Source organism: Mus caroli, unplaced genomic scaffold (assembly GCF_978045245.1).
Source record: "Mus caroli unplaced genomic scaffold, Mus_caroli_1 scaffold_13, whole genome shotgun sequence".
Taxonomy (NCBI): Eukaryota; Metazoa; Chordata; class Mammalia; order Rodentia; family Muridae; genus Mus; species Mus caroli.
The window spans coordinates 53,076,362-53,099,066 of NW_028227268.1; the positions used below are offsets into that span (position 1 = coordinate 53,076,362).

At 50.6% G+C, this 22,705-nt stretch overlaps 3 protein-coding genes across 7 annotated transcripts; 1 reads left to right on the plus strand and 2 right to left on the minus strand.

Annotated features, from left to right (window-relative positions):
* Positions 1-1,965: 1,965 nt before the first annotated feature.
* On the plus strand, positions 1,966-9,970 carry Tnk1 (tyrosine kinase non receptor 1). Of its 2 annotated transcripts, none has more exons than XM_021175838.3 (14): positions 1,966-2,042; positions 2,247-2,333; positions 3,603-3,813; positions 3,961-4,031; positions 4,155-4,346; positions 4,605-4,760; positions 4,868-5,151; positions 5,449-5,722; positions 7,367-7,461; positions 7,761-7,925; positions 8,157-8,236; positions 8,766-9,076; positions 9,158-9,253; positions 9,336-9,970. In XM_021175838.3, the coding sequence occupies exons 3-14, from the start codon at positions 3,651-3,653 to the stop codon at positions 9,447-9,449; spliced, it is 2,001 nt and encodes a 666-aa protein (XP_021031497.1). In that variant the 5' UTR covers positions 1,966-2,042; positions 2,247-2,333; positions 3,603-3,650; the 3' UTR covers positions 9,450-9,970. The 2 variants fall into 2 exon arrangements, 1 of the variants encoding a protein (XP_021031497.1); XR_015045041.1 differs by having other exon boundaries at positions 2,036-2,042; positions 8,809-9,076.
* Positions 9,971-10,023: 53 nt separating this feature from the next.
* Plscr3 (phospholipid scramblase 3) lies at positions 10,024-14,996 on the minus strand. Of its 3 annotated transcripts, none has more exons than XM_021175840.3 (8): positions 14,549-14,996; positions 14,166-14,247; positions 13,663-13,901; positions 13,537-13,579; positions 13,213-13,433; positions 12,861-13,022; positions 10,876-11,037; positions 10,024-10,706 (listed from the first exon to the last, which is right to left on the minus strand). In XM_021175840.3, the coding sequence occupies exons 1-8, from the start codon at positions 14,951-14,953 to the stop codon at positions 10,650-10,652; spliced, it is 1,371 nt and encodes a 456-aa protein (XP_021031499.1). In that variant the 5' UTR covers positions 14,954-14,996; the 3' UTR covers positions 10,024-10,649. The 3 variants fall into 3 exon arrangements, with proteins under 3 accessions (XP_021031499.1, XP_021031500.1, XP_021031501.1); XM_021175841.3 differs by having other exon boundaries at positions 14,166-14,333; positions 14,549-14,636; XM_021175842.2 differs by having other exon boundaries at positions 14,166-14,339; positions 14,549-14,609.
* Positions 14,997-21,085: 6,089 nt separating this feature from the next.
* Tmem256 (transmembrane protein 256) lies at positions 21,086-22,548 on the minus strand. Of its 2 annotated transcripts, none has more exons than XM_021177765.3 (4): positions 22,420-22,548; positions 22,120-22,151; positions 21,800-21,880; positions 21,086-21,701 (listed from the first exon to the last, which is right to left on the minus strand). In XM_021177765.3, exons 1-4 carry the CDS (start codon positions 22,502-22,504, stop codon positions 21,558-21,560), a joined length of 342 nt encoding a protein of 113 aa, XP_021033424.1. In that variant the 5' UTR covers positions 22,505-22,548; the 3' UTR covers positions 21,086-21,557. The 2 variants fall into 2 exon arrangements, with proteins under 2 accessions (XP_021033424.1, XP_029339020.1); XM_029483160.2 differs by having other exon boundaries at positions 22,471-22,545.
* Positions 22,549-22,705: the final 157 nt, after the last annotated feature.

Here is a 22,705-nt window from a genome sequence, read left to right on the forward strand (position 1 = left end):
GAGAGATAGTTCAGTGGTTAAGAGCACTTACTGCTCTTCCAGAGGTCCTGAGTTCAATTCCCAGCAACCACATGGTGGCTCCCAACCCTAGCTCAGCCTCTGAACACTGAGATCCCAGGAGTTTGTCTTCATCCCTGCAATACGGTCATTTTAGTACACTCCCACATCTAAAGAAAAGCGGACTAGGTGTGTAATTATAGCACTTAGTAGGCAATAAGAAGAGATACTGCTGAGAATTCTCCAAATCTGGTAAAAATTCTGTGTTCACAGAGGAAATATAGCAGTGCATATAACAAATAGAGAAAGATCATTATCCAAGAACTACGCAAGAAAACAAAGAAATACCAGTGCTATTTTAAAAGCAGGGAATAATGACAGATCATGCACAGACATCATCAGATCAGATTGGACTGACAGATTGCTTTACAACTAACGTACATCGCACCTACTACATGCCTACACTGTTCTGGGACTTAAAACACCAACACGAGGAAGACAGGCCGGTTTCCTACCCTGCAGAGCCCACAGTGTAACAAGAATGACAGATGTAGGGGGAACAATTAATAGCGTGTCTACTTGGTGGATCAGAGAAGGGGTAAGAAATCATACGTGTAGAATTGCAGTGTGATTTACCAGGAATGCTGGGGCACCCACATGTTGCTCGATAAACAGAGGTGAAGGAATGGTGGCTGCCGTGTTCATGCATGCATTCTTCCTTGGACAGAAGTCTTGAAGCTTCCTCTCTGGGACCCCAGAATAAAAGGGAGAAAGAATGACTCTCCTTGAAGCCCTCTCCAGGATGCCAGAGATCCACTTTTCTTTTTTTCCAATATTTATTTATTCATTTTATGTATATGAGTACACTGTAGCTGTATAGATGGTTGTGAGCTATCATGTGGTTGCTGGGAATTGAACTCAGGATCTCTGCTTGCTCCGAATCAAAGATTTATCTATTGTTATATGTAAGTACACTGTAGCTATACAGATGGTTGTGAGCCACCATGTGGTTGCTGGAATTTGAACTCAGGACCTTTGGGGTGCTCTTAACCGCTGAGCCTTCTCACCAGCCCCCAAAATTCATCAAGCATTTTTTCACACTATTTATTTATTTATAAGTGCACACCAGAAGAGGGCATCAGATCTCATTACAGACGGTTGTGAGCCACCACGTGGTTGCTGAGAATTGAACTCTGAACCTCTGGAAGAGCAGTCAGTGCTCTTCACCAACTCTCCAACACAGCTTACAACTTTCAACCCAGTACTAGGGAGGCAAAAACAGGCAGATATCTGCAAGTACAAGCATGGGCTGCATAATCTCAAAGAAGTGGGTTTGGGATTGGAGAGATGGCTCAGTACTTAGGGATACTTGCTGCTCTTCAGAGTACTCAGTTCCCAGCACCCACTCTGGTGGCTCACACCCACTTTTAACTCCAGTTTCAGGGGATCCAGCACTCTCTCCTGGCCTCTGTCCATGCAGGCACACAGACATAGGCTCGGGGTGGGGGTGGGGGGCTGAGTTATAGAAGTACCTCACTTCTTGACTGTCTAGGACCAAAACTGATGTCGCTAACAGAGCCTGACTCCATCCCAAAGCATCCTGTGCCTTTTCGATTCCCTTCCAGGGACACAAAATACCTGTTAAAGCCTTTCTCCTAAAGGCAGTGACTATCCCCTGATTAACCTACAGTTCCATACCTGGGCAGAGGAACTACAAGATGCTACTGTTTCAGTGAAGGATTTGGGGAAGAACAGCATATGGGACAGGGCCGGGAGGAAGAGATCTAGGGAGAGTGGGGAAGAGTGCCAAGACAGTGAAGAAAGGCAAGGCAAGCGGAAGGAAGGTTAACCACTGCTAGAGGCTCACCTGTCCTACAAGTGGGAGGAGCTCCGCCACAAAGTGTCACCAGGGAATTAATTGGTCCTCGATTGTTCAGGGCCAGCTTCCAGGATCCGCCCCTCCACAGCCTGGGGTCCCGCCCTTCTTAGGATTTAATGCCCGCCACTTGGGCGGCCCCCGCAGCTGCCTCTTCCGCCTTCGCCAGGTGAGAGTCCACACCTAGCAGGGGCGCCCGGGGTTGGGACCAGCGGGCTCCCTTTGGGGTGCGTCGTTGGATCCCTTTTCCCGGATCCTTCCCTTCCCTCTCAGGATTTCTTCTTGGCTGCTTTCTCCCCGCTCCTACCTTCCTATCTCTGGTGCAACACAGGGCCGTTTTGGATTTGAACTTTCTTCTGCTCTCTGTTCTCAGGCCGCCTGGGGTGGCCAGCTCCCCACGCTCCCCCCACCTCCGACCTCCGATCTAGGACTTCCTCGTGGTATAACTACAGAAAGACAGGTGTGTAAAAGAGAGTCTTTGGGCAGGCAGCCCGGACCCCGAGGCCTAGAGCCTTATTTAATAATGGCTGGTGGGACTGTTTGGTAGCTGACTTAGGCTGAATGACGCAGGAGAACACCTGGGCACTGTACCTGGAACTGAGCTCAAGTGGGTGTGGAAGGACCACACACCTAGCAGTCTAGGCGGCTTTGCGAACAGTATCTTAAGTTTGGCTCTCGGCTTAGCCTTCGATTAACAGCCCAGCACTGATATCTGTTTAATTTTCGGTGTTGCTGCCTCGGGTGTTTTAAGAAGCCATGACCATGGGCATTACTGGGGTGACGTGGTAGTGTGTCCTCATTATGTGTGTTTGTTTATGTGATCCTTGGAGTTTCAGATGGGTGGTGATAGATCTAGGTATCTTTGACTTGTGGAGGCAGAGAAGCGTTGTGTCTCAAGTACACCTGTGTGAGGGCGTGTTGCAGTATGCCTGCTTTTCGTAGCAGAGTATGGGAATATCTTGGACTTGAGGCGACATGTTCTGATTGTTTCAGGCATGTTTTGTAGCATATCTGTAGGTCTCAGTGTGTGTGTGTGTGAGAGAGAGAGAGAGAGAGAGATGTGGTAGTGGGTAGGAGGCAGTGCACCTCGTATTCCTATGTACCTGAGGTATGGTGTGTTAGTATATCAGGGCATCTCTGGTTTGTATATGGTAGGCAAAATGTCTCATATATGAAGAGGGGAAATGTTTCAGTTGTATATGAATGAACGTGTGCAGTGGTGTGGCTGGGAACTAAATGGGCACAGTATTTGAGGGTCTGGAGTTCAAGGGCAGTAAGCCATAGGGTCAAAGCAATGGTTTTCAACCTTTGGGCCACAACCCTCTTGACAAATCCCTGTCTCCAAAAATATTTTCATTATGATTTTTTAACTTTTTGTTTGTTTGTTTGTTTTCGAGACAGGGTTTCTATGTATAGCCCTGGCTGTCCTGGAACTCACTTTGTAGACCAGGCTGGCCTCGAACTCAGAAATCCGCCTGCCTCTGCCTCCCGAGTGCTGGGATTAAAGGCGTGCGCCACCACGCCCGGCTCTCATTATGATTCTTAGCCAACAGAATTGCAGTATGAAGTAGCAATGAAACTAATTTTATGGTTGCGGGTCACCACAACATGAAGAACTATATTAAAATGTCACAGCATTAGGAAGGTTGGATACCTTGCATACCTGGGCGTTTCTGCTGTGTTAGGGTGGCAGTTGAGATTCTGTCTCTGTCTTTGGTGCTTGCCCTAGGCCATCCATTTAAAGCAGACGGCCATCCTGAGACGTCTGAACCCAGACATGCTCCCTGAAGCCAGTTCCCTGTGGCTCCTTCGGCTACTCCGGGACGTTCAGCTGGCCCAGTTTTACCGGCCCATCCTTGAGGAACTCAACGTCACTCGGCCAGAACATTTTGACTTTGTAAGGCCTGAGGACCTGGACAACATAGGCATGGGCAGGCCTGGTGAGGAACTCCTACCTTACGGCCCTGTAGCTTCCCCAGCCTACCAGATGCTGGCCCTGCTCCCCCACACTTCAGGCTTGACTGTTGGTTCTCTGTCCTCCACACCACCCCACTTTACCCTCACCCTCTAATTCTGGTCTTCCCCAGCCCAGCGCCGACTTAATGAAGCCCTGAAGAGGTACCGGTCAGGAGTCAAGTCCAAGAATTGGGTATACAAGGTATGTGCTATGGTGGTCGTTGAGGGCTTGTTGAGGGTGGTCTTTGAGGGTTGATAGGCCGGGGCCGAGTGCCTGGGAGGGTTAATCAGGGTTCCCTACTCCCAAATCCTACTCCTATTTCAGATACTTGGGGGCTTTGCTCCTGAACAGAAGGAGATCCCTCCACGCTCAGATAGTCCTCTATGCTTCCATGAGCCAGAGGGGGGACTCAAGTGTCTGATTCCAGAGGGTGCTGTGCGCAGAGGGGAGCTGCTGGGTTCAGGCTGCTTTGGTGTTGTACATCGAGGGCTATGGACACTACCCAGTGGGCAGAGTGTGAGTGTCTAGGGGCTTCCCTCCTTTTTTCCTTTCTTCTTTTCTTTCTTTCTTTCTTTCTTTCTTTCTTTCTTTCTTTCTTTCTTTCTTTCTTTCTTTCTCTCTTCCCCCCCACCCCCCACCCCCGTTCCCAGTTTTCTACCCACAAGGGGTTTACTTACTCTAAGGTACCTATGCTCTCTTTATCCTTTATGCCCTCTGTTCTGGCCATGGGCAGTTACTCTGGGTGCTTCCTCCCCCCAAACCCCCCACCTCCAGATCCCAGTGGCGGTCAAGTCCCTCCGTGTGGGTCCGGAGGGTCCGATGGGCACAGAACTGGGCGACTTCCTGCGGGAAGTATCTGTCATGATGAAGCTAGAGCACCCACACGTGCTGCGCCTGCATGGCCTCGTACTGGGCCAGCCTCTACAGATGGTGAGTCTATAAGGACTCTGCTTTCCTCATAGCCCCAGGCTTGCTGTGCAGCAAGAAATACCAGTGGGGCCAGATTTTGGCTTACATGGCTTTCTCTGTTCCTGCAGGTAATGGAACTTGCGCCACTGGGCTCCCTGCATGCGCGCCTGACTGCCCCCGCACCGATGCCCCCACTGCCTGTGGCCCTGCTGTGCCTTTTTCTGCGTCAGTTGGCAGGAGCCATGGCCTACTTGGGGTCCTGTGGGTTAGTGCACCGGGATCTCGCCACCCGCAACCTGCTGCTGGCCTCACCTCGAATGATCAAGGTGGCGGATTTTGGACTGGTGCGGCCACTGGGCGGCGCCCGGGGACGCTACGTCATGGGCGGGCCCCGTCCTATCCCCTATGCCTGGTGAGGGGGCGTACTCTGATGGTCTGGTTTGAGGCAGGGCTGGGAAGTCTGGGTTGAACAGGGTTAGAGGGCCGCAGCCAGCACGGAACTAGAGGGGGCAGGGCGGTTGGGGTGTTGGGGGGAGGGAGTGGTTGTTACTCTTCTACAGGAGGCAGGAGAGAGGTGTCAGCAGGTCAAGAGGCACAGAAAGGATTTTTGAGGCTAAAGGAGGAGGGCAGGATGGAGGGAGTGGGTACACAGTGGAAGGAAGGTGAGCTGGGCATAGATCTAGCCTCTTTTAACTTCCATTTTCCTCAGGTGTGCTCCAGAGAGCCTACGCCAGGGAGCCTTCTCGTCTGCCTCTGATGTGTGGATGTTTGGCGTGACACTCTGGGAAATGTTTTCTGGAGGTGAGGAACCCTGGGCAGGTGTTCCACCATATCTCATCCTACAGCGACTGGAGAAGGACCGAGCCAGGCTGCCAAAGCCTCCCCTCTGTTCCAGGGCCCTCTACTCCCTCGCCTTGCGCTGCTGGGCCCCACACCCTGCAGATCGGCCTAGCTTTTCCAACCTGGAAGGGCTGCTTCAAGAGGTGAGAATCCCCAACTCTCCAGATACACATATAATATAGCCTTTCTTCCTTGTATTCTCTCACCCAGCGTTCCATGCAGAAGACAAACACGGCTTGGTGCCTGGGCTGGAATCTGGAACTCGGCTCAGAACCAGGTTCAGTCGCTTCCTGCAGGAAGTGCAGAACCTTGAGGCAGCAGCCAAGGGCTGCAAAGATGTAGCTGGAAGAGGTGGTGTTTGCTTCTGGGCCACAAAAAAAGGCACAGAAACGACAGTAGTGGGTTTTCACCGGTGCCTGACAAGAAAAGTGAAATAGATAAATAAAAGAAAGAAAAGAGCCAGGCGTGGTGGTGCACACCTTTAATCCCAGCACTTGGGAGGCAGAGGCAGGCGGATTTCTGAGTTCGAGGAGGCCAGTCTGGTCTACAGAGTGAGTTCCAGGACAGCCAGGGCTACACAGAGAAACCCTGTCTGTCTCAAAAAAATCACAAAAAAAGAAGGAAGGAAGGAAGGAAGGAGAGAGAGAGAGAGAGAGAGAGAGAGAGAGAGAGAGAGAGAGAGAGAGAGAGAAAGAAAGAAAGAAAGAAAGAAAGAAAGAAAGAAAGAAAGAAAGAAAGAAAGAAAGAAAGAGAAAGAAAACGGGGCTGGTGAGATGGCTCAGTGGGTAAGAGCACCCGACTGCTCTATTGAAGGTCTGGAGTTCAAATCCCAGCAACCACATGGTGGCTCACAACCATCCGTAACGAGATCTGACTCCTTCTTCTGGAGTGTCTGAAGACAGCTACAGTGTACTTACATATAATAAATAAATAAATAAATCTTAAAAAAAATAAAATAAATAAAAATAAAATAAAAAATAAAAAAAAGAAAGAAAAGAGGTTTAGCGTGGGAGGGGAAAGGGAAGCCACATAGCTGCAGTTGGGAACAGAGCTTCGTCAGGGAGAGCTTAGAACACTTGACCAGTGTGATAGACTGTGAAGAGCCTTACAGGTATCCCCGGTCACTCATTTTGTCCTTGTTTAACAGCTCCAGGAGGTAATTACTCTTAATCTCTATTTAACAGATGGGGCACTTCAGCCGCTGATAGGTCAGTGACTTATCGAAGTCACCCAGTAAGTGGAGGTGCAGAGAGGAGCACCACCCACGTGACTTCACCACCCACGTGACTTCAGAGCCGGGCCCTGAATCAGCCCCTCTACCGTTAGAGCACTTTGGTCTTCACTCCCAGGGCTCTTGAGAGCCGCGGAAGGCTATGGCTCAGAGTAGTTGTTTCCATCTAGCTGGGTTTGAGAACAGTAAGGCAGATGATACAGACAGTGGCTGGGAGGCAGGAGCGAGAGAAAGAGCTCCCGATCTGAGTCGATCTGGACTTGGGCCTGCCTGCCCCTGAGGTGTGCGGGAGGCAGACCTGGTGGGCTTGCTGTGGAACACAGTGAACAGGTTGCTTCTCACTGGGTCCCCTTGAACAGAGACAATTCATTTCCTTTGTGGTTTCTTGCATCCCATGTCCAGCATGACATGGGGTCCAGGTCAGCAACCCCGCCCCACTCTGGGTTGCAGCGGGAAGGGAGGGAATGCGTGGTGTTTATTTGTTTGCTACAGAGGAAGGTCTTTTCTCATTGCCCTTATGACTTAGGCCCAGCCAGCCTTTCCTCTGTCTCCACAGGCTTGGCTTTCCGAAGGACGCTGTGTGAGGGAGGTCACAGAGCCAGGTGCTTTGCGGATGGAACCCGGTGACCCCATCACTATCATTGAGGGCAGGTGACAACCTTATGTCCCCCTAAGCATCCCCTGGGGAGGTGTCCTCCCAGTCTTCTTGACTCCCGGGCCCCTTTGTTTTTCTCCAGCTCCTTGAATGTTGGTCTTGTGGGTCTTTTCCTTTTCCCACTGCGCCCTGCACCCCGGTGCAGCCCCACCCTCTCTGCTGGAGCCCTGCCTGGCCCACAGTGCCCTTTTTGTGTTGGAGAGAAAAAGGCTTCCCTTCCTCCAGGCAGATGTGGCCCGAGAGCAGCTGCCATTCTCCCTGACCCCATTTCCTTCACCAGCTCCTCTTCCCACAGCCCGGACACTGCAACCTGGAAAGGCCAGAATGGCCGGACCCTCAAAGTGGGCAACTTTCCAGCTTCCGCAGTGACACTAGCAGACTTGGGGGGTTCACCAGTCACCCATCCAGCCCACAGAGCTTCCCCTGCCCATGGAGAGAAATGCAGAGGGGGCACAGATGGGTAAGGCCATGAAAGGGTGGGGGTACAGAGTTGGGTTGGAGGGGGGACGGGACTGCTGGCCAAATAGCACAACTTCCCTGGGAGGAAACTTGGGAAACAAGATGGAGGAGTGAGAAGGGACCGGCCCCCATCTGGAGCTTCCCTTGTGGGTCATGTGTGGGACGCATTTTTTTGGAAGGAGGCCATGATGTGGATGAATAGTGAAAAATGAACGAGATCACTCTCTCACAGGGACAGGGAGAAGGCAACGTTACAAGACCTACCCCCAGCACGGAGCCACAGAACGAAGATGCCCCTGCAGAGGATGCGAGGTGGGTGTGGTGGTACCCAGGGTCTCAGGAACAACTTTCCAATTCCCCGTCCCAACTCTGAATCCGTACCTTTGCGTATATGATTTCCTTCCTCCAAAGACGGTAATCCTTGGACAGGTTATTTGTTTTGGCTTTTTGAGACATGGTTTTCTCTGGGTAGCCCTGGTTGTCCTAAACCCATTCTTGTCGTCCAGGGTGGACTTGAACTCAGAGATCTGCCTGCTTCTGCCTGCCCAAGTGATGGGATTAAAGGCATGCGCTATCTCCTCCTGGCACACTTTGAGATCTTAAGATTAGAGGTGCTCCTGGTTTTCCACTGGGCAGCATCTCCTGGCTTTGGCCCTCACACTGTTCTTTGAGCCTCTAGCTGTCTTGATTCTGTTTGCATACCACCTAACATACAGACAGATGAGGACAAGGCCAGCCAGCTTACCTAAATATCCTTGCAAAATCACACAGCTCAGTGCAGATAGTCAAGAGAGCAGGAGGGTGGGCCTCCTCCTATATCATTTCTTTCTCAACTCTGAAGGCATTTCCAAGAGTCTGGAATCAGTTCTGTCCCTGGGCCCTAGACCCACAGGAGGTGGTTCAAGTCCTCCAGAACTTCGGCTTCCAAGAGCTATGCCGCAAAGACTCCCAGACCTACCTCCACGCCCACCAGACCTGCCTCCACGCCCACCTATTATCTGCAACTCTTCTCAGCACACCCAGCCCCACAAAGCCCGGCCCAAAAGAGAATCCTCACATAATCACCGCACTGGAGCACCTGGAGCCAGCAAAGCCACTGTCCCCTCTGGAGGTCCCTTGTCAGACCCCGAGTGGCAGAGGAAGATTGTAGAGGTGAGGGCTCATTGAAATGACTCGATGTTCAAAGGGCCTGTAGGTTGGCACAAGGGCTAAACAAAGATTTGTCCTCCGCAGGTAGAGCTGAGTGTGCATGGTGTCACCTACCAGGAGTGCCAAGTGGCACTCAGAACCACTGGGGGAGATGTGGCTTCTGCTATCCGGAACCTCAAGGTAACGCTAACCCCTTCTGCAGGTTCCCCAGTCACCTGCTTGGCCCACTAGTGGTCAGCTGCCCTACTTCCTGCTCACACAGGTAGACCAGCTCTTCCACCTCAGTAACCGGTCCAGAGCAGACTGTCGTCGCATCCTGGAGCATCACCAGTGGGACCTGTCAGCAGCCAGTCGCTACATCCTAGCCCGGTCCTGAACTCTGTATCCTCAGGGATGGACACCAGCATGGGATACCTGGTCCACCTAGGGCTTGGCCTTACGGACTAATCAGAACATGAGCTCTTGTCGGAGGCACGCTGAGGGAGATGTACCTGCTGTGAGGAGTGACAGGAAGTGTATAGGGCACTCAGGTACTGGCTAGTGCTTCCTCCGGGCCCTGCTTCTTGGCCTCTGAAGGGACCAAGACGGATCAAGTCCACTCTGCCTATTATATTCCCAATTGAACAGGACTTGAAAGAAAAAGCTTTGGAGGAGGCCTCTACTCACTACAGACAAGGATCAAGTAGCCATACCGGATCACGGACCAACCGTCAGAACTGTCATTAGCTACTTCCCTAAACTCTATGGGGCACCCAACTTAGATATTGACTTGGGGGCTGCTCTGGTTTGGTCCAGAATCACTATGGGTGATGAAAACTAACTTTTTGGACTCAAGGACTTTTTTTCCCTTTAATCCAAATAGTATAGATTATACAGGCTGACTGACGCTAGCCAGCAGACGCCACTCCCTTTGTGTTGTCTGGTATTTACCCTCTCCCATCACATCCGGCTTCTACTGTTTAAAAAGTTTCAAAGTTTATATGAGTACAACATACAAAGACACAGCCTCCTTCCTACAGTAGGGTAAGGAAGGGGTTAACGGTTAAATAAGGCACAGGAAGCTGCAGAAAGCACCCGCAGGGCCCAGGGGCCCAACCGCTACAGCTATTAGTGAGGAGGCAAGGATCCCCTCAGAGTGCCACAATCGGAAGCTAAACTAATTGGCTAAAGTGCCATAAGGGAAGGGTGGTGTCTGCCATCTTTGGTACTGCTTGCCTTTTACCCACAAGCCCTGGGGTAAAACTTGAGTCCAGGATTCCAGATGCCCCTGCCTTTGCAGAGGCCCCAGAGGAAGGCTGGAAGGAGTGTGCAGGGAAGTTTAAAAGCTAATGTGTGCACAGGCACTGCCAGGAGATGGTGAACAGAAGAAGGAACGGGTCTCATACATGCGCCTCTGCAGGGCCACAGGAGAAGGAGGGAAGGGATGGGACACAATGGCTCCCAACCACTCTGCCACCCTCGTCGGTTCGCTGCAGTGTATGCCAAGGAAAGGGTTGCTTCAGGAGGGAATGTCCAGGGCAGCTGACCATCTTAAATTCTGGTCAAGGAGATGGGTCTCCTCATCCTGAGGTGGCTTCTAACTGGTGATGGCAGAGGGTCCTGCGCCTCCTCTCTTCTCGAAGAACATATAATCCTAAGGAAAGGTCACCGTCAATGGGAGATCTGGCTGGGTCTGTGATGATCAGCTCTTAACTTAGCTCTGGACCTGCAACCCACCATATGTGTCCCTGACCTAGTAAGGGTCCAGGAACTGAACAGAGCATCTAATAACAGAAAGGGAAGGGCAGGGGAAGCTGACTCACGATGAGGAACGTGGCTCCCAGCAGTACGGCCTTCACTTTCACATCTAGATCGACTGGGAATTGGAGGCCAAAGTCATCGGCGTCTGTGAGGGCTTCTCGGAGCAGCCCTCCCCACTGCTTGCTGATGCGGCCCACACTTCGCGATTCATCCTTAGTCTTCACCTGGTGGGAGGGAAGAAGGACCTGACTGGGGAAGATGCTGTCAGTCTCACTTGCCTCCTGTTCCACTCTATAGGTACATGCATGAGTTGTGTAGACTGCTCAGGATCTCTTCGCAATAGCGTTGGGTTTCTATATGACAGCAGAAGGGAAACTGAGATACCCTAGGCTACATAAGTATACAGTGAGGATTAGGATTTAGATTCGGGTCTGCCGCCTTCCAAAGACCATGCATAACGTAACTGCATATTAGTGATAAATGAGTTGCTAAGCTTGCTTTGCTCATCAGTATTCCTGACACCCATGGTTGGTGTCCTATGCAAAGCGTATGCCTAAGACAGAGGAGCCTAGCTGGGAAGGCAAAGGGAGGTGTCACAAATCCTCCCAAAAGTGTGATTCTTCACTGCAAAGGACTGGGGAGAATCCTTTCCAGCACTGTGGATGAGCCTCCTCTAGAGGCTACCTAATCCTAGCTGACGGGCCAACGGGTAGCCTCTGAGGACTGTGGTTCTCGCTGGCCTCTTGGAGCTCCGCAATAACAAGGCATGTGAAACTAAGTGGTATCTCAGTGACTTCCTGGTCCAGTGACTAGAACTGAAGTAATTTCCTTCTACCTCCTGTTCATCCTCTTCCTGCCTCGTCCTGCAGCTGCAGGGAACTTCCTGCAGCCTAGTCCCGGGCTCAGCAATGTCTACTGCTGCCAACTCTGCAGTCCTGAGAGTGTGCCTCACGCATGGACCATTCAGGATTGTGTGAAAGGGACACTGACTCCCTGAGAACCCCATAGCACACACATTCCCATTGGAGATCACACAATTATCTCCTCTCCAACCGGTTCTCGGCCACAAAAACTGCCTCTGACTACTAAGGTGACTCACTTTAAAAGGCAACCTTAGCTGAAGCACCTCTACTGGATGGAACCTGTTGTTTCTCCCTCATCAGAATGGGGAATCATCCCTTAAAGAACTCAAGAGTCCGAGCAGTGCGAGGAGCCAGAGAGTCTCCCAAGCCTCACTCTGGAATTCTCACCACCTGGGTTCCTCTGGTTCTGGGTTGGTGAGAGGAAGTCTCTGTGAGAAGGACACACCTGGACTTCTGGTTAGATGGGTCATTTGGACTTCTAGGTTTCCAGGCCAAACCAAGGGTTAAATTATTAAAGGGTCTATGCTTACAGATAAGCACAGGGGCTACCTGGGTCCAGCCCATGGCAAATGTATGCAGTGGAATACTGGGAGATAACAGTCCTCCACTTTAGATGCAGGCTGGCCTCAGATGCTCCTCTAAGCCCCTGCAGGGCTGTAGGAAACACACAGTCTTGGACTGAAGAAGACACTTTTTGGTTTCAGACAGGTCTTGACCTTAAGCCATCCGTTAGCACGGCAGCTACTGCCTTTTCTTTTTGTTTTTCTTTTTTTTTTGTTTTTTTTTGTTTGTTTGTTTGTTTTTCGAGACAGGGTTTCTCTGTGTAGCCCTGGCTGTCCTGGCACTCACTTTGTAGACCAGGCTGGCCTTGAACTCAGAAATCCGCCTGCCTCTGCCTCCCGAGTGCTGGGATTAAAGGCGTGCGCCACCACGCCCGGCTTTCTTTTTGTTTTTCTAATTACATTGATTGATTGAATGATTGATTGGTTGATTGATTGTGTGCACCATGGCATGTGTGTGGGGAGGACAGTTTGCAGGTACTGCCTTCTACAATGTGGGACTCATGGCTAGGGCCCAGGTTGTCAAACTTGGTGGCAAGTATCTTTACCCTTTGAGCCAGCTCATTGGCCCCAATCTTGGTTTGTGAAGAGCCTAGAAATTACCGCCCCCCTAATTCATAATACCTCAAAGTTGGTGTCTGTACCACAGCCACAAGTCCAGCAAGGCCCTACAACTCGTAGAACAGGTTGGCGATCAGCATCCAGGATGGAAAACTTAGGAAGGAAGGGATGCCAGGTCTGTAGCACATGGCCAATGGTGGTGCCAGGTGGAGCCTGGACTTCCATCTGGAAAGGGAAGCAGAGAGGATTACTGTCAAGCCAGGACACCTTGGCCAGCGCTCTTCACTGGTGCCAGCTGTCTTCTGACTGTTCAGACCCTCAACTAAACCGCCCCCACTCCTATTAAAGCCACAACTCTTTCTGTGCTGCTTACCACACACTGCCCACCAACCACCCCAAAACCTGCCATGCCCACCTCCTGAAGACCACAGGGGCAGCAGCTGCAGCCACAATGAAGTGGGCGGAGGAGGCGGAGCACCTCGCGGTCCCCAGGGTCCGCTAGGCGGATTCGAAATGGACGCCGGGCACCACAGCACAGGCGGGCACAACAGTTGCTCTCTTCAGCTGCCTGACCCAGTTGCTGTCCGGTTCCGGAGCGAAGTTCATACCTATTACAGGTCTCCCAGCCTAGGAACGCTGTGAAGGGCAACACGCTGAGGCTCGAGGGCCACCTGCCCAGAAGCTAACCACTGCCACAAAGATCATGAAGCCCAACTTGTTCCATCCATCTCCTACTCACTTTCCACTCGTTCAGCCTTCTGATGAATCAAGATTTGATCAATCTGTAAAGAGTTAAGAGCACCGTTGACCTTATCCATCACCTCGAACTTCAGTTCTCCTCCCAACCATCCTCTCTCCCACTCACCTGCACTAGGAATTCGAGGCCAGGAGGCACCCCTGGCAATGGCACGAAAGGAGCAGGAGGCCCTGGAGCCACCGGGCCTGGCGAGGGGAAGAGAGCGAAGCCGGGAGCAGGGGCAGGCACCTGGGTGGGCACTGGAGCTTGTCCCGGTCCAGGATGCAGAGCCACCGGCTCTGGATACCCAGATGGCACGGGGTAGGGTGGAGGGGGCGAAGGGGCATAGCCTTTGGGAGGCAAGTAGCCTGTAGGGGGGAGCAGGGGTAGATTAGAAAGTTATCTGTGTGGCCTCTTCTTCTTTCTTAGCCCAAGGACCAGGAGCACCCGCGGAAAACGTAAGAAGAGGCAGAGAATGATGGGGCGGGGGGCAGGGCGGTGGCTCCCCAGGAGGAAGGGAGGGCCCCACGCAGCCAGTCTGAGCACATTCCTGAGAATGTGTTCGACACCCGGCACCCAATTTCGTGGGGGCAGGGGGGAATAATGGAGACCCCAACCTAGCGCCAACGTACCTGCCATGGGAATCAGGAGGGGAGTCTTGGGCTTTTGGCGTAGGGGAGGCTTAGTTCTGGAGTGGGACAAGCTCGGGAACAGCTAGACAGACACAGAAACAAAGACGGACAGGCAGAGGCGAAGAGGCAGCTGCGCCCAGTACGGGCCCAGGGTCTCTAGGACGGCACCTATGACTCGGGGAGAAACCGAAAGTGTCAGCGGGCGGGGCGGGGTACCTAGGACCCTGAATTTTCTTAGGGGCCCCAGGACCGCCCCCTCCCTTTGTTCTCCCATTTTTCTGTGGAGATGGCTGTTGGCAGACGGCAGGGCAGGTGGTCCTGAGGTCAGACAGATGACCTGACCCCGAGGAAAATCTCCTTAACCCCTCTATGGTCCGGCTCACCTGAAGCCCCCAGAATAAGCCGGGGGGCCACGCACTCCGGGGCTCACAGGCGCTGGTGGAGGCGGGCCCAGATCTGACCCCACCCCCGGGTCGCCTAAGTCCCGCCCCCCAGTCCGGGCGGGGCGACTGCGCAGAAAGCAGGCGCTTCTCCTCCCCCGGGGCCGCGGACCTTGGACCTTGTGCGCTTTGTTCACCGTGGTTCCGCCCCTTCCGCTCCGACTGCAGAGGCGTGGAGACCTGGGCTGTTGGAGGGTGATTGCGGCCTTGTCCCCAGCAGCAAGACCCTCGCCTTTTCCGGGGGTTGCTGCTCTGCCTCCCCACCGCGTGGCTGCTCCGGTCCCCGGGATCCTCCTCCCAAGGGCGGGTCGGGCCTCGCTGACGCAGCGGAACACCATTCACACTCATTCCTTGCCTCCCAGACTTGGCTCGGTGTTCTCAGGGCGACCTCGCTGTGTTCTCTCCCTGTCACAGCGTTGACCCACTCAGTCACCTCTCAGTTCAGGCACGCCCATTACACGCGTGACAGACTTTCAAAAGGTATCAGTAATGAATGTGCATGAGGTAAGGCTCAGGGAAAGACACTTGAACAGAACAGGCCCTCCATTCCCCAGTATGGAGGCAAAACATGTAATCCCAGCGTTTGGGAAAGGAGAGGCAGGAGGAGAGTCACAAGTATGAGGCCAGTCTGTTCTACATAGTTCCAGACCAAGTCAGGGCTACAATAGGGAGACTCTCTCAAAAGACTCCTTTCTTCAAAAGAAGATAGCGTAGTATCTGGACAGGTGTGGTGGATCGCGAGTTCCAGGTCAGCTTGGGAGTGACCTGGGTCACTAGGGGAGATATTAAAGAAACAAAGCCGAAACCAGCCCACCACTTGTGCTTGGGTCTTAACTTCCTATCAATTATATATTAGTGCTTGGGGTGCAGACTAGGGATTCTGAGAATTCTAGTTTTTATTGTACAGCCTAAACTGAGAACTACTGTGTCAGAAGAACCCAGGAGGCTATAGGCAGGACAAGGTAAGGGAGAGGTTCTTACAGAAATCTGGTCCTAGTGTGGTGGATTGCACCAGAGACCAGGGCAGTGAGGCAGTGTTGATGTGTATCTGAGGGAACATGACTTCATTATGCCCCAGAGATAGGATGTAAGGAGAAAATTGCAAGTTGAGTCATGCTAGGCCTCTGAGACCCTTCTGCACAGCACAGACCCCTCCTCCCCCTTGCCTTGCTGTACTATGTCATTTACTGCCTGCCCGTGCAATCCCTGGCTTCATATATCTTGGTCTCTCTGTTGACCTTTCACCTCTAAGATCCCGTTCCTTTGGGGCGGGGGGACTTCTTACTAGTGCTGAAAACCCAGCAAATGAGCAGAAGGAAGCTTTACCAGTCCCCAAATGCCAAACAAGCCCACTTCAGTGTAAGGTTGAGCACAGAGCAACGGGTGGTCTTACCAACAAGGGCCATGTTTCCACTGCTGAGGTCTGCATTCTTAATTTTACTATGTCTATAGGCATCGTGCCCGAGTGTATATCTCCATAACAGGTGCATGCAGTGCTCAGAAGAAGGTGTCGTCACGTCCCCCGGAACTGGACTTTCAGAGAGCTGGGAGCTGCCATATGGGTTCTAGGAATCAAACCCAGGTCCGCTGGAAGAGCAGTCAGGGCTTTGATCCCCTAGGCCATCTCTCTTGCTCCTGGAATTTGAACATCTTGGAAGATTTTGAACTCTAGGAGATGATAGAGGAGAATGTTCTAGTCTTTTGTTTAAGACAGATCTTATTATGTGGCTTTGACTATCCTGGAATTCATTATGTAGCCCAGGTTAGCCTCCAACTCACAGAGATATACCTGTCTTTACCTCTGGTGTGCTGAGATTAAAGGCTTGCACCACTTTGCCCTGCTATGTTGTTCATTCCACTAATAACAAACCTAACTACAGCCTGGCATAATGGCTCATACCTTTCATCCCAGCACTCAGGAAGCAGAGACAAGGCCGGCCTGGTCTACATAGTGAGTTCTAGTCAGCCAGGCTACATACACAGTGTGGGCTAGTGTTTGAAAAAAGAAGCAAGGTGTAGAGGTGCACACCTTTAATCTCCGTGCTTGGGAGGCAGAGCCAGGCACATCTCTGAGTTCGAAGCCAGCCTGATCTACAGATGGACTTGTAGGACAACCAAGGCTACACAGAGAAACCCTGTCTAGAAAATCAAACAAGGGCTAGAGAGATGGCTCTTTCGGAGGTCCCCAGTTCAGTTCCCAGCCACCACATGGTAGCTCTCAAACACCTGTGATGGGATCCCATACCCTCTTCTGTCTTCTAGTCAGAAGACAGCTACAATGTACTCATATAAATAAAATTTAACAAACAAAAGAAAACAAAAGAAAAACCTGCCCCTGACACAATGTTTAAAAATTGACCCAAATGGATTCTTCCTATCAATATTATTTTGAAAGCTCCCTCTCCCAGTGTGTGTGTGTGTGTTCCCGAGCTGGGGCACAAGCACATGTGTGCCTGTGCTGTGTCCCAGCCCCTTTGGCCAAGTTTTTTGTTTTTTGTTTTGTTTTGAGAAAGGGTTTCTTTGTGTAGCCCTGGCTGTCCTGGAACTCACTCTGTAGACCAGGCTGGCCTCGCATTCAGAAATCTGCCTGCCTCTGCCTCCCAAGTGCTGGGATTAAAGGCTGTGCCACCACTGCCCAGCCCTGTCCAAGTTTTATCATCCTCTTGATCTACGTAGTAGGTCACTCTCAACCCAATCCTGTTTTAGACAGAGCCCCGTGAAGGCTGTGAAGCATTTGACAGCTTCATTGTTGTTTGAAGCCTGGTGAACCAAATCCTTGCCTTCCTTACCTGGGCTTTGTGCTCCCTTCAAATTATGCAGTCCAGTCCTTTATGGGAAACTAACAGATATCGAAATGCCCTGGGCCCCACTGAAAGCTCTGGCCCACAGATCCCTTCTTCTGGCTCCCACCCATAGACTCCGTATGTTAGCCCTGGATGCCTATGCCTTGCTGTCATGCCTGGCATTCTCTCACTAATGCACACCCTTGCTCAGAGTGGGCCTGAGACATTTCCATAAACCAGGCCTATAATCTCGGCACTTGGAAGATGTAGGCAGAGGATCAAGAGTTCAAGGTCATCCATGGATACACAGCAAATGTGAGGCCCACCATGGGCTGCATGAGCCCACTTCACACGAACAATGACGATTTCAATTAGAAGCTCGCATTGACTCAGATGTTTGAACACTTGTTCTTCAGTGGGTGGAGCTGTTCGTTTAGGGTGAATTAGGAAGTGTGGTCTTGTTGGAGGTGGAGTTTCAGTGCAGGGAAGCTTTGAGGTTTCAAAAGTCCACATCACTTCCAGTTAGCTCTCTGCTTAGTACTTGTAGATGGAGATGTAAGCTCTCAGTTACTGCCCCAGTACCACTTTTGCCTGCCTGCCTGCTGCCATGCTCTCCGCTATGATGGTCATGGACTGGGCCTCTGAAACTACAAGCCCCACATACACCTTCTTCTATGAATTGCCTTAGCCATGGTGTCATACCACAGGCACAGAAAAGTAGCTAAGATGCAAACCAAACCAATGCTGTCAGCGTAGGAACCTGCAGCTCGGAGCTGGTGGGATGGCTCAGCAGTTAAGAGTACTTGCTGTGGAAACAGGAGGACTTTTTATTCCTAGAGCCCGTGCTTGAAGGAGAGAGCCAGCTCCCAAAATCTGTCCCTCTCTCTCCACACTACCCACACACATACAATGATAATAAGGTAAAAATAAATAAATAAATAAATAAATAAATAAATAAATAAATAAATAAATAAAAGGAACCTGTAGCTCAGCAGAGACTAGGGTAGGAAATAGAAATCCTCGTCTTAAAAGTATGCAGATGTGCTGAGCATGGTGGTCCGTGCATTTAATCCCAGGCAGAGGAAGGCAGACCTCTGTGAGTTCCAGGCCAGCCTAATCTACAGAGTGAGTTTTAGGACAGCCAGAGCTATGGAAAGAGACCCTGTTTCAAAACACCCTGGTCTCCACCCACCCACACCCCCAAATAAAGATCAATAGTTCAGAGTCACATTCTAGTCCAGCCTGGATACAGGAGACCCTGCTTCAAAAAGGCAAACCACACACACACACACACACACACACACACACACACACACACACACACGAGTATAGGGGAATGACTTCAAACTTTAACTTACTACGTACTGCACTCTGCACATAAGAGTTTAAGCCGCAGCTGGGCGTGGTGGCGCACACCTTTAATTCCAGCACTCAGGAGGCAGAGGCAGGCGGATTTCTGAGTTCGAGGCCAGCTTGGTCTACAGAGTGAGTTCCAGGACAGCCAGGGCTATACAGAGAAACCCTGTCTCGAAAAACAAAAAAAAAAAAACAAAAAAAAACAAACAAACAAAAAAAGAGTTTAAGCTGCCGCTTACGGCCATCTGTAAGACCTGCAGCCACTGCCCAGGATTTCTTACCTCATGGATGCCACACTGATTTTTCTCCTTACTCCCATTCATCCAATTTTTCTCTTACCTCAAATACTTGGGAGTGCTTCTTTCAGCCTGTCTCGCTAGCTATTTCTTTTGCCTAGAATACATTTCTTGCTTTTGGCCATGGTCAAGACAAGACATCCAGTATGTAGGTGTAGAAACTGCTGCTATTGTCCTGGACCTAAACAACCTTGAGTCTTGTTATGTAGCCTAAGCTAGCCTCAAATTTGTGCTCTCCAGCCTCTTATTTCCCAAGTACTGCATGGCCTACCACATGTAACTTTGTTTTATAAAGCATGATTTGTATAATAAATTGAAGACACACACTTTTTTATTATTATTATTATTATTATTACTATGCCTGCATGTATGCCTGTGTGAGGATGTTGGATCTCTGAGAACTGGAGTAACAGACAGTTCTGAGCCAACCATGTAGGTGCTGGGAATTGAACCTAGGTCCTCTGGGAAAGCAGCCAGAGCTCTTAACCACTGAGCCATCTTTCTAGCCTAAAGGGACATACTTATTTTATAAAGGTGTGCACTTAGAAAAGTATGGGTTCGGGAGAGATGGCTCAGCGGTTAAGAGCACTAACTGTTCTCTCAAAGGTCCTGAGTTCAAATCCCAGCAACCACATGGTGGCTCACAACCATCTGCAATGAGATCTGACACCCTCTTCTGGTGTGTTTGAAAACAGCTACAGGGGCTGGTGAGGTGGCTCAGTGGGTAAGAGCACCCTACTGCTCTTCTGAAGGTCCAGAGTTCAAATCCCAGCAACCACATGGTGGCTCACAACCATCAGTAATGAGACCTGACGCCCTCTTCTGGTGTGTCTGAAGACAGCTACAGTGTACTAACATATAATAATAAATAAATAAATCTTTAAAAAAAAAAAAAGAAAAGAAAGCAGACAGGATTAAAAAAAAAACAGCTACAGTGTACTTACATATAATAATAAATAAATCTTTTTTAAAAAAAGAAAAGTATGGACTCTCCCTAAAGCCTGGCATTTTAGGTAATCCTGTTCAGTTTTGCCTTTCTTGCTAGGCCCTCCCTGGTGAAGTGGAGCATGCCCACTGCCCAGCTGGCCCACTACTCTCTTCCTTCGCTCCTAGCAACGCGTATGCTTGGGTATTAATAGTTTTTTAAGGTTTACTTATTTATTTTATATATCTGAATACAGTGTCGCTGTTTGCAGACACACCAGAAGAGGACATCAGATCCCGTTATAGATGGGAGCCACTGTGTGTTTGCTGGGATTCAAACTCAGGACCTCTGGAAGAGCAGCCAGTACTCTTAACCTCTGAGCCATTTCTCCAGCCCCACGTTTAGTTGTTTTAAACCCAGCAAGTAAGGCGTTCCATGAGAGAAAGGATAGCATCTGTCTTGCCCATGTTGGCCCTCCTTGGTGTCTGCCACCCCATCAACACTGGCTTATAAAATGTCCCTTAAATGTCTGTCAGTTCTCGCCATTCTATGAGAATTAGTCAAGTATGCTTTGCAATTGTGTCTCTTTTTCTGTCTTAGTTCAAACTCAGCCAGGAAGATCCATGACGCCCCCAAACCCTCCCCAGGTCTACCTCACTCTCTGTCACTGAAATGTCCTCCACACACTAGGGCTCCTTTAAGGATCATCTCAAGCACTACAAAACATTTTTCAATGTCCAATTCATCTGGGTTTTGAATCCCAACACAGTTTATACTAATTGCATGCCTGTTCAGTATTGCCATCGCTCTCACTTCTCAACTGTGTGGGCATGGAAAACATTTGTTTCACCAGGTGGACACTGTGGAAAAGAACATCCCTGGAATAACAGGGCTAAACCTCACCATCCTCACGTAACCAAATTCTAACAAAGGTGGGTACACACACCTGTAATCTCAGCAACCAGGAGGCTAAGGCAGGAAGCAGCCGGACATACAACTCAACGGAAGAAAAACTGCCCACCATTCCCAAGGCTCTGGGGTCAACCCTCAATATGGGGGGGTTTGGAGGGGAACTCCAATGAACTACATGAATGAAATTACTAAAATCTACATCCCCATGTGTTTTTTTAAAAAAAGATTTGTTTATTATTACAATATCTAAGTACACTGTAGCTGTCTTCAGATGCACCAGAAAAGAGCATCAGATCTCATTACAGATGGTTGTGAGCCACCATGTGGTTGCTGGGATTTGAACTCATGACCTTCGGAAGAGCAGTCGGCACTCGTAACCACTGAGCCATCTCTCCAGCCCCTCATGTGCTCTTTAGGTAAGAGGCTCCATTAGTTCATGCGTTCTTTATGAGCCCTACCCACAATTACAACACCGTTCCAGAACCAGAGGGTCTTTGTAGTCAGAAATGCAAATTCAAAGGTAGACTCTCTGCCCTCCCTTGCTCAAGGTTAGATGAATAGAGACACCAAAGTTCTTTATATGCCTTTTTCTTTTAATTTCTTTTCCGCTTCAACATTGGCTCCTTCCCTCTGCGCCTAATTACCCAGAAAGCCAGAACTGGGTGCTTAAACAAGAGACTTCAAAAAGCCAAGGCAAGCCAGCCCAAGATTAGCAGGCTCCCTCCCACAGGCCCCAGAGTCTGGATGCTGGTGTCCCCACTCAGAGCCTGGTAGTAAAAGCTGGTGCAGAATAAGGTAGTTCCAGACGCTAACAGTAATCCTGCCTGGAAGAGGTGGAGAACAGAATACAGAATTTTAAGAACAAAGCATCATGAAGGGAGTGAATGGGGTTTGATTTAAATTAGGCAAGGGAATTGGTTACCCAGACAGGTTTTCTGCAAGAGGGTACCCCTAACAGGGCCAGGCTGTGCAAAAAGTGGTGTTTGTTGGCCTTGTCAAAGAGCTGTAAGAAAAAGAGGAGAGATTTTCTAAGCAACATGGGACCGAAGTCCATTCACTCTTAACCCTGTCACCTCTGACGGCTCAGTTTGCTGCTCCCCCAGGTCTTCACGCCAAAGGCCTGCAGTCCTTGCAGTAGAGACCTACATTTGACTGCCTTTCCATTCATCTCCCCACACCCTCCCAGTTTAAGGACACCCAAACATCGCGCCAAGTCCAGGAGTTCCAGAACTGTTACTTCACCTCCTTCCCGTAGGCATCCGGAAACTGAGCGCCTGTAGAGAGAAGCAAAACCAATCAGAACTGTATTGGCTTAGACCCTCTCAAACCCCGGGGGCACCTAAGTAGACCGCATCCCTGGACGCTTCTGACTGGTGGAAACAGACGTAGTACTGAGACGCTTTTGGACCTAAAGACAAACTTGAAGGTTCGGGATTCTAAGGGATCTCTATTCCATAAAAAACAAGACACTTCCTATAGGTCCCTCCCCGCACCAGATCCCAAAGATTGCCCCCAGCCCAGCTGCATCCCACGTCCCCTGACCGTGTGCCCCGTAGGAGGCCAAACCCAAGGCCCCAGCTCCGGACAAGGCACCTAGGCGACGGAAAGCAGCCCCTACCCCGGCCATAGCTGTGGGTGGTCACGCGCGGAACCAACACCGCCCTGACCACCCAACAAGCCAGCCAATCCCGATTGCCCATGCAAATAAGGTCCAAAAGTGCCCAATCAGGGCTATGTTCATTTCAGAGCCCCGGTTCCCTTACAGACGCCTTTGTAAAACTTCTGTTGAATGGAGAAGATGTCTGGCAGGCGGAGAAACTAGAACCAA

What these genes read in the sequence shown, in the direction of transcription:
- Tnk1 (XM_021175838.3), top strand. Translation starts at nt 3,651, where the DNA reads ATGCTCCCTGAAGCCAGTTCCCTGTGGCTCCTTCGGCTACTCCGGGAC. An exon ending in TGGGCCAGCCTCTACAGATG is followed by an intron (nt 4,761 to 4,867) that starts GTGAGTCTATAA and finishes CTGTTCCTGCAG; the next exon opens with GTAATGGAACTTGCGCCACT. An exon ending in GGCAGAGGAAGATTGTAGAG is followed by an intron (nt 9,077 to 9,157) that starts GTGAGGGCTCAT and finishes TGTCCTCCGCAG; the next exon opens with GTAGAGCTGAGTGTGCATGG.
- Plscr3 (XM_021175840.3), bottom strand. Translation starts at nt 14,953, where the DNA reads ATGAGTGTGAATGGTGTTCCGCTGCGTCAGCGAGGCCCGACCCGCCCT. An exon ending in CCTCCTGATTCCCATGGCAG is followed by an intron (nt 13,902 to 14,165) that starts GTACGTTGGCGC and finishes TCCCCCCTACAG; the next exon opens with GCTACTTGCCTCCCAAAGGC. An exon ending in GCCCCTGTGGTCTTCAGGAG is followed by an intron (nt 13,023 to 13,212) that starts GTGGGCATGGCA and finishes TTCCCTTTCCAG; the next exon opens with ATGGAAGTCCAGGCTCCACC.
- Tmem256 (XM_021177765.3), bottom strand. Translation starts at nt 22,504, where the DNA reads ATGGCCGGGGTAGGGGCTGCTTTCCGTCGCCTAGGTGCCTTGTCCGGA. An exon ending in GGCCTCCTACGGGGCACACG is followed by an intron (nt 22,152 to 22,419) that starts GTCAGGGGACGT and finishes TTCTCTCTACAG; the next exon opens with GCGCTCAGTTTCCGGATGCC. An exon ending in CTTGCAGAAAACCTGTCTGG is followed by an intron (nt 21,702 to 21,799) that starts GTAACCAATTCC and finishes CACCTCTTCCAG; the next exon opens with GCAGGATTACTGTTAGCGTC.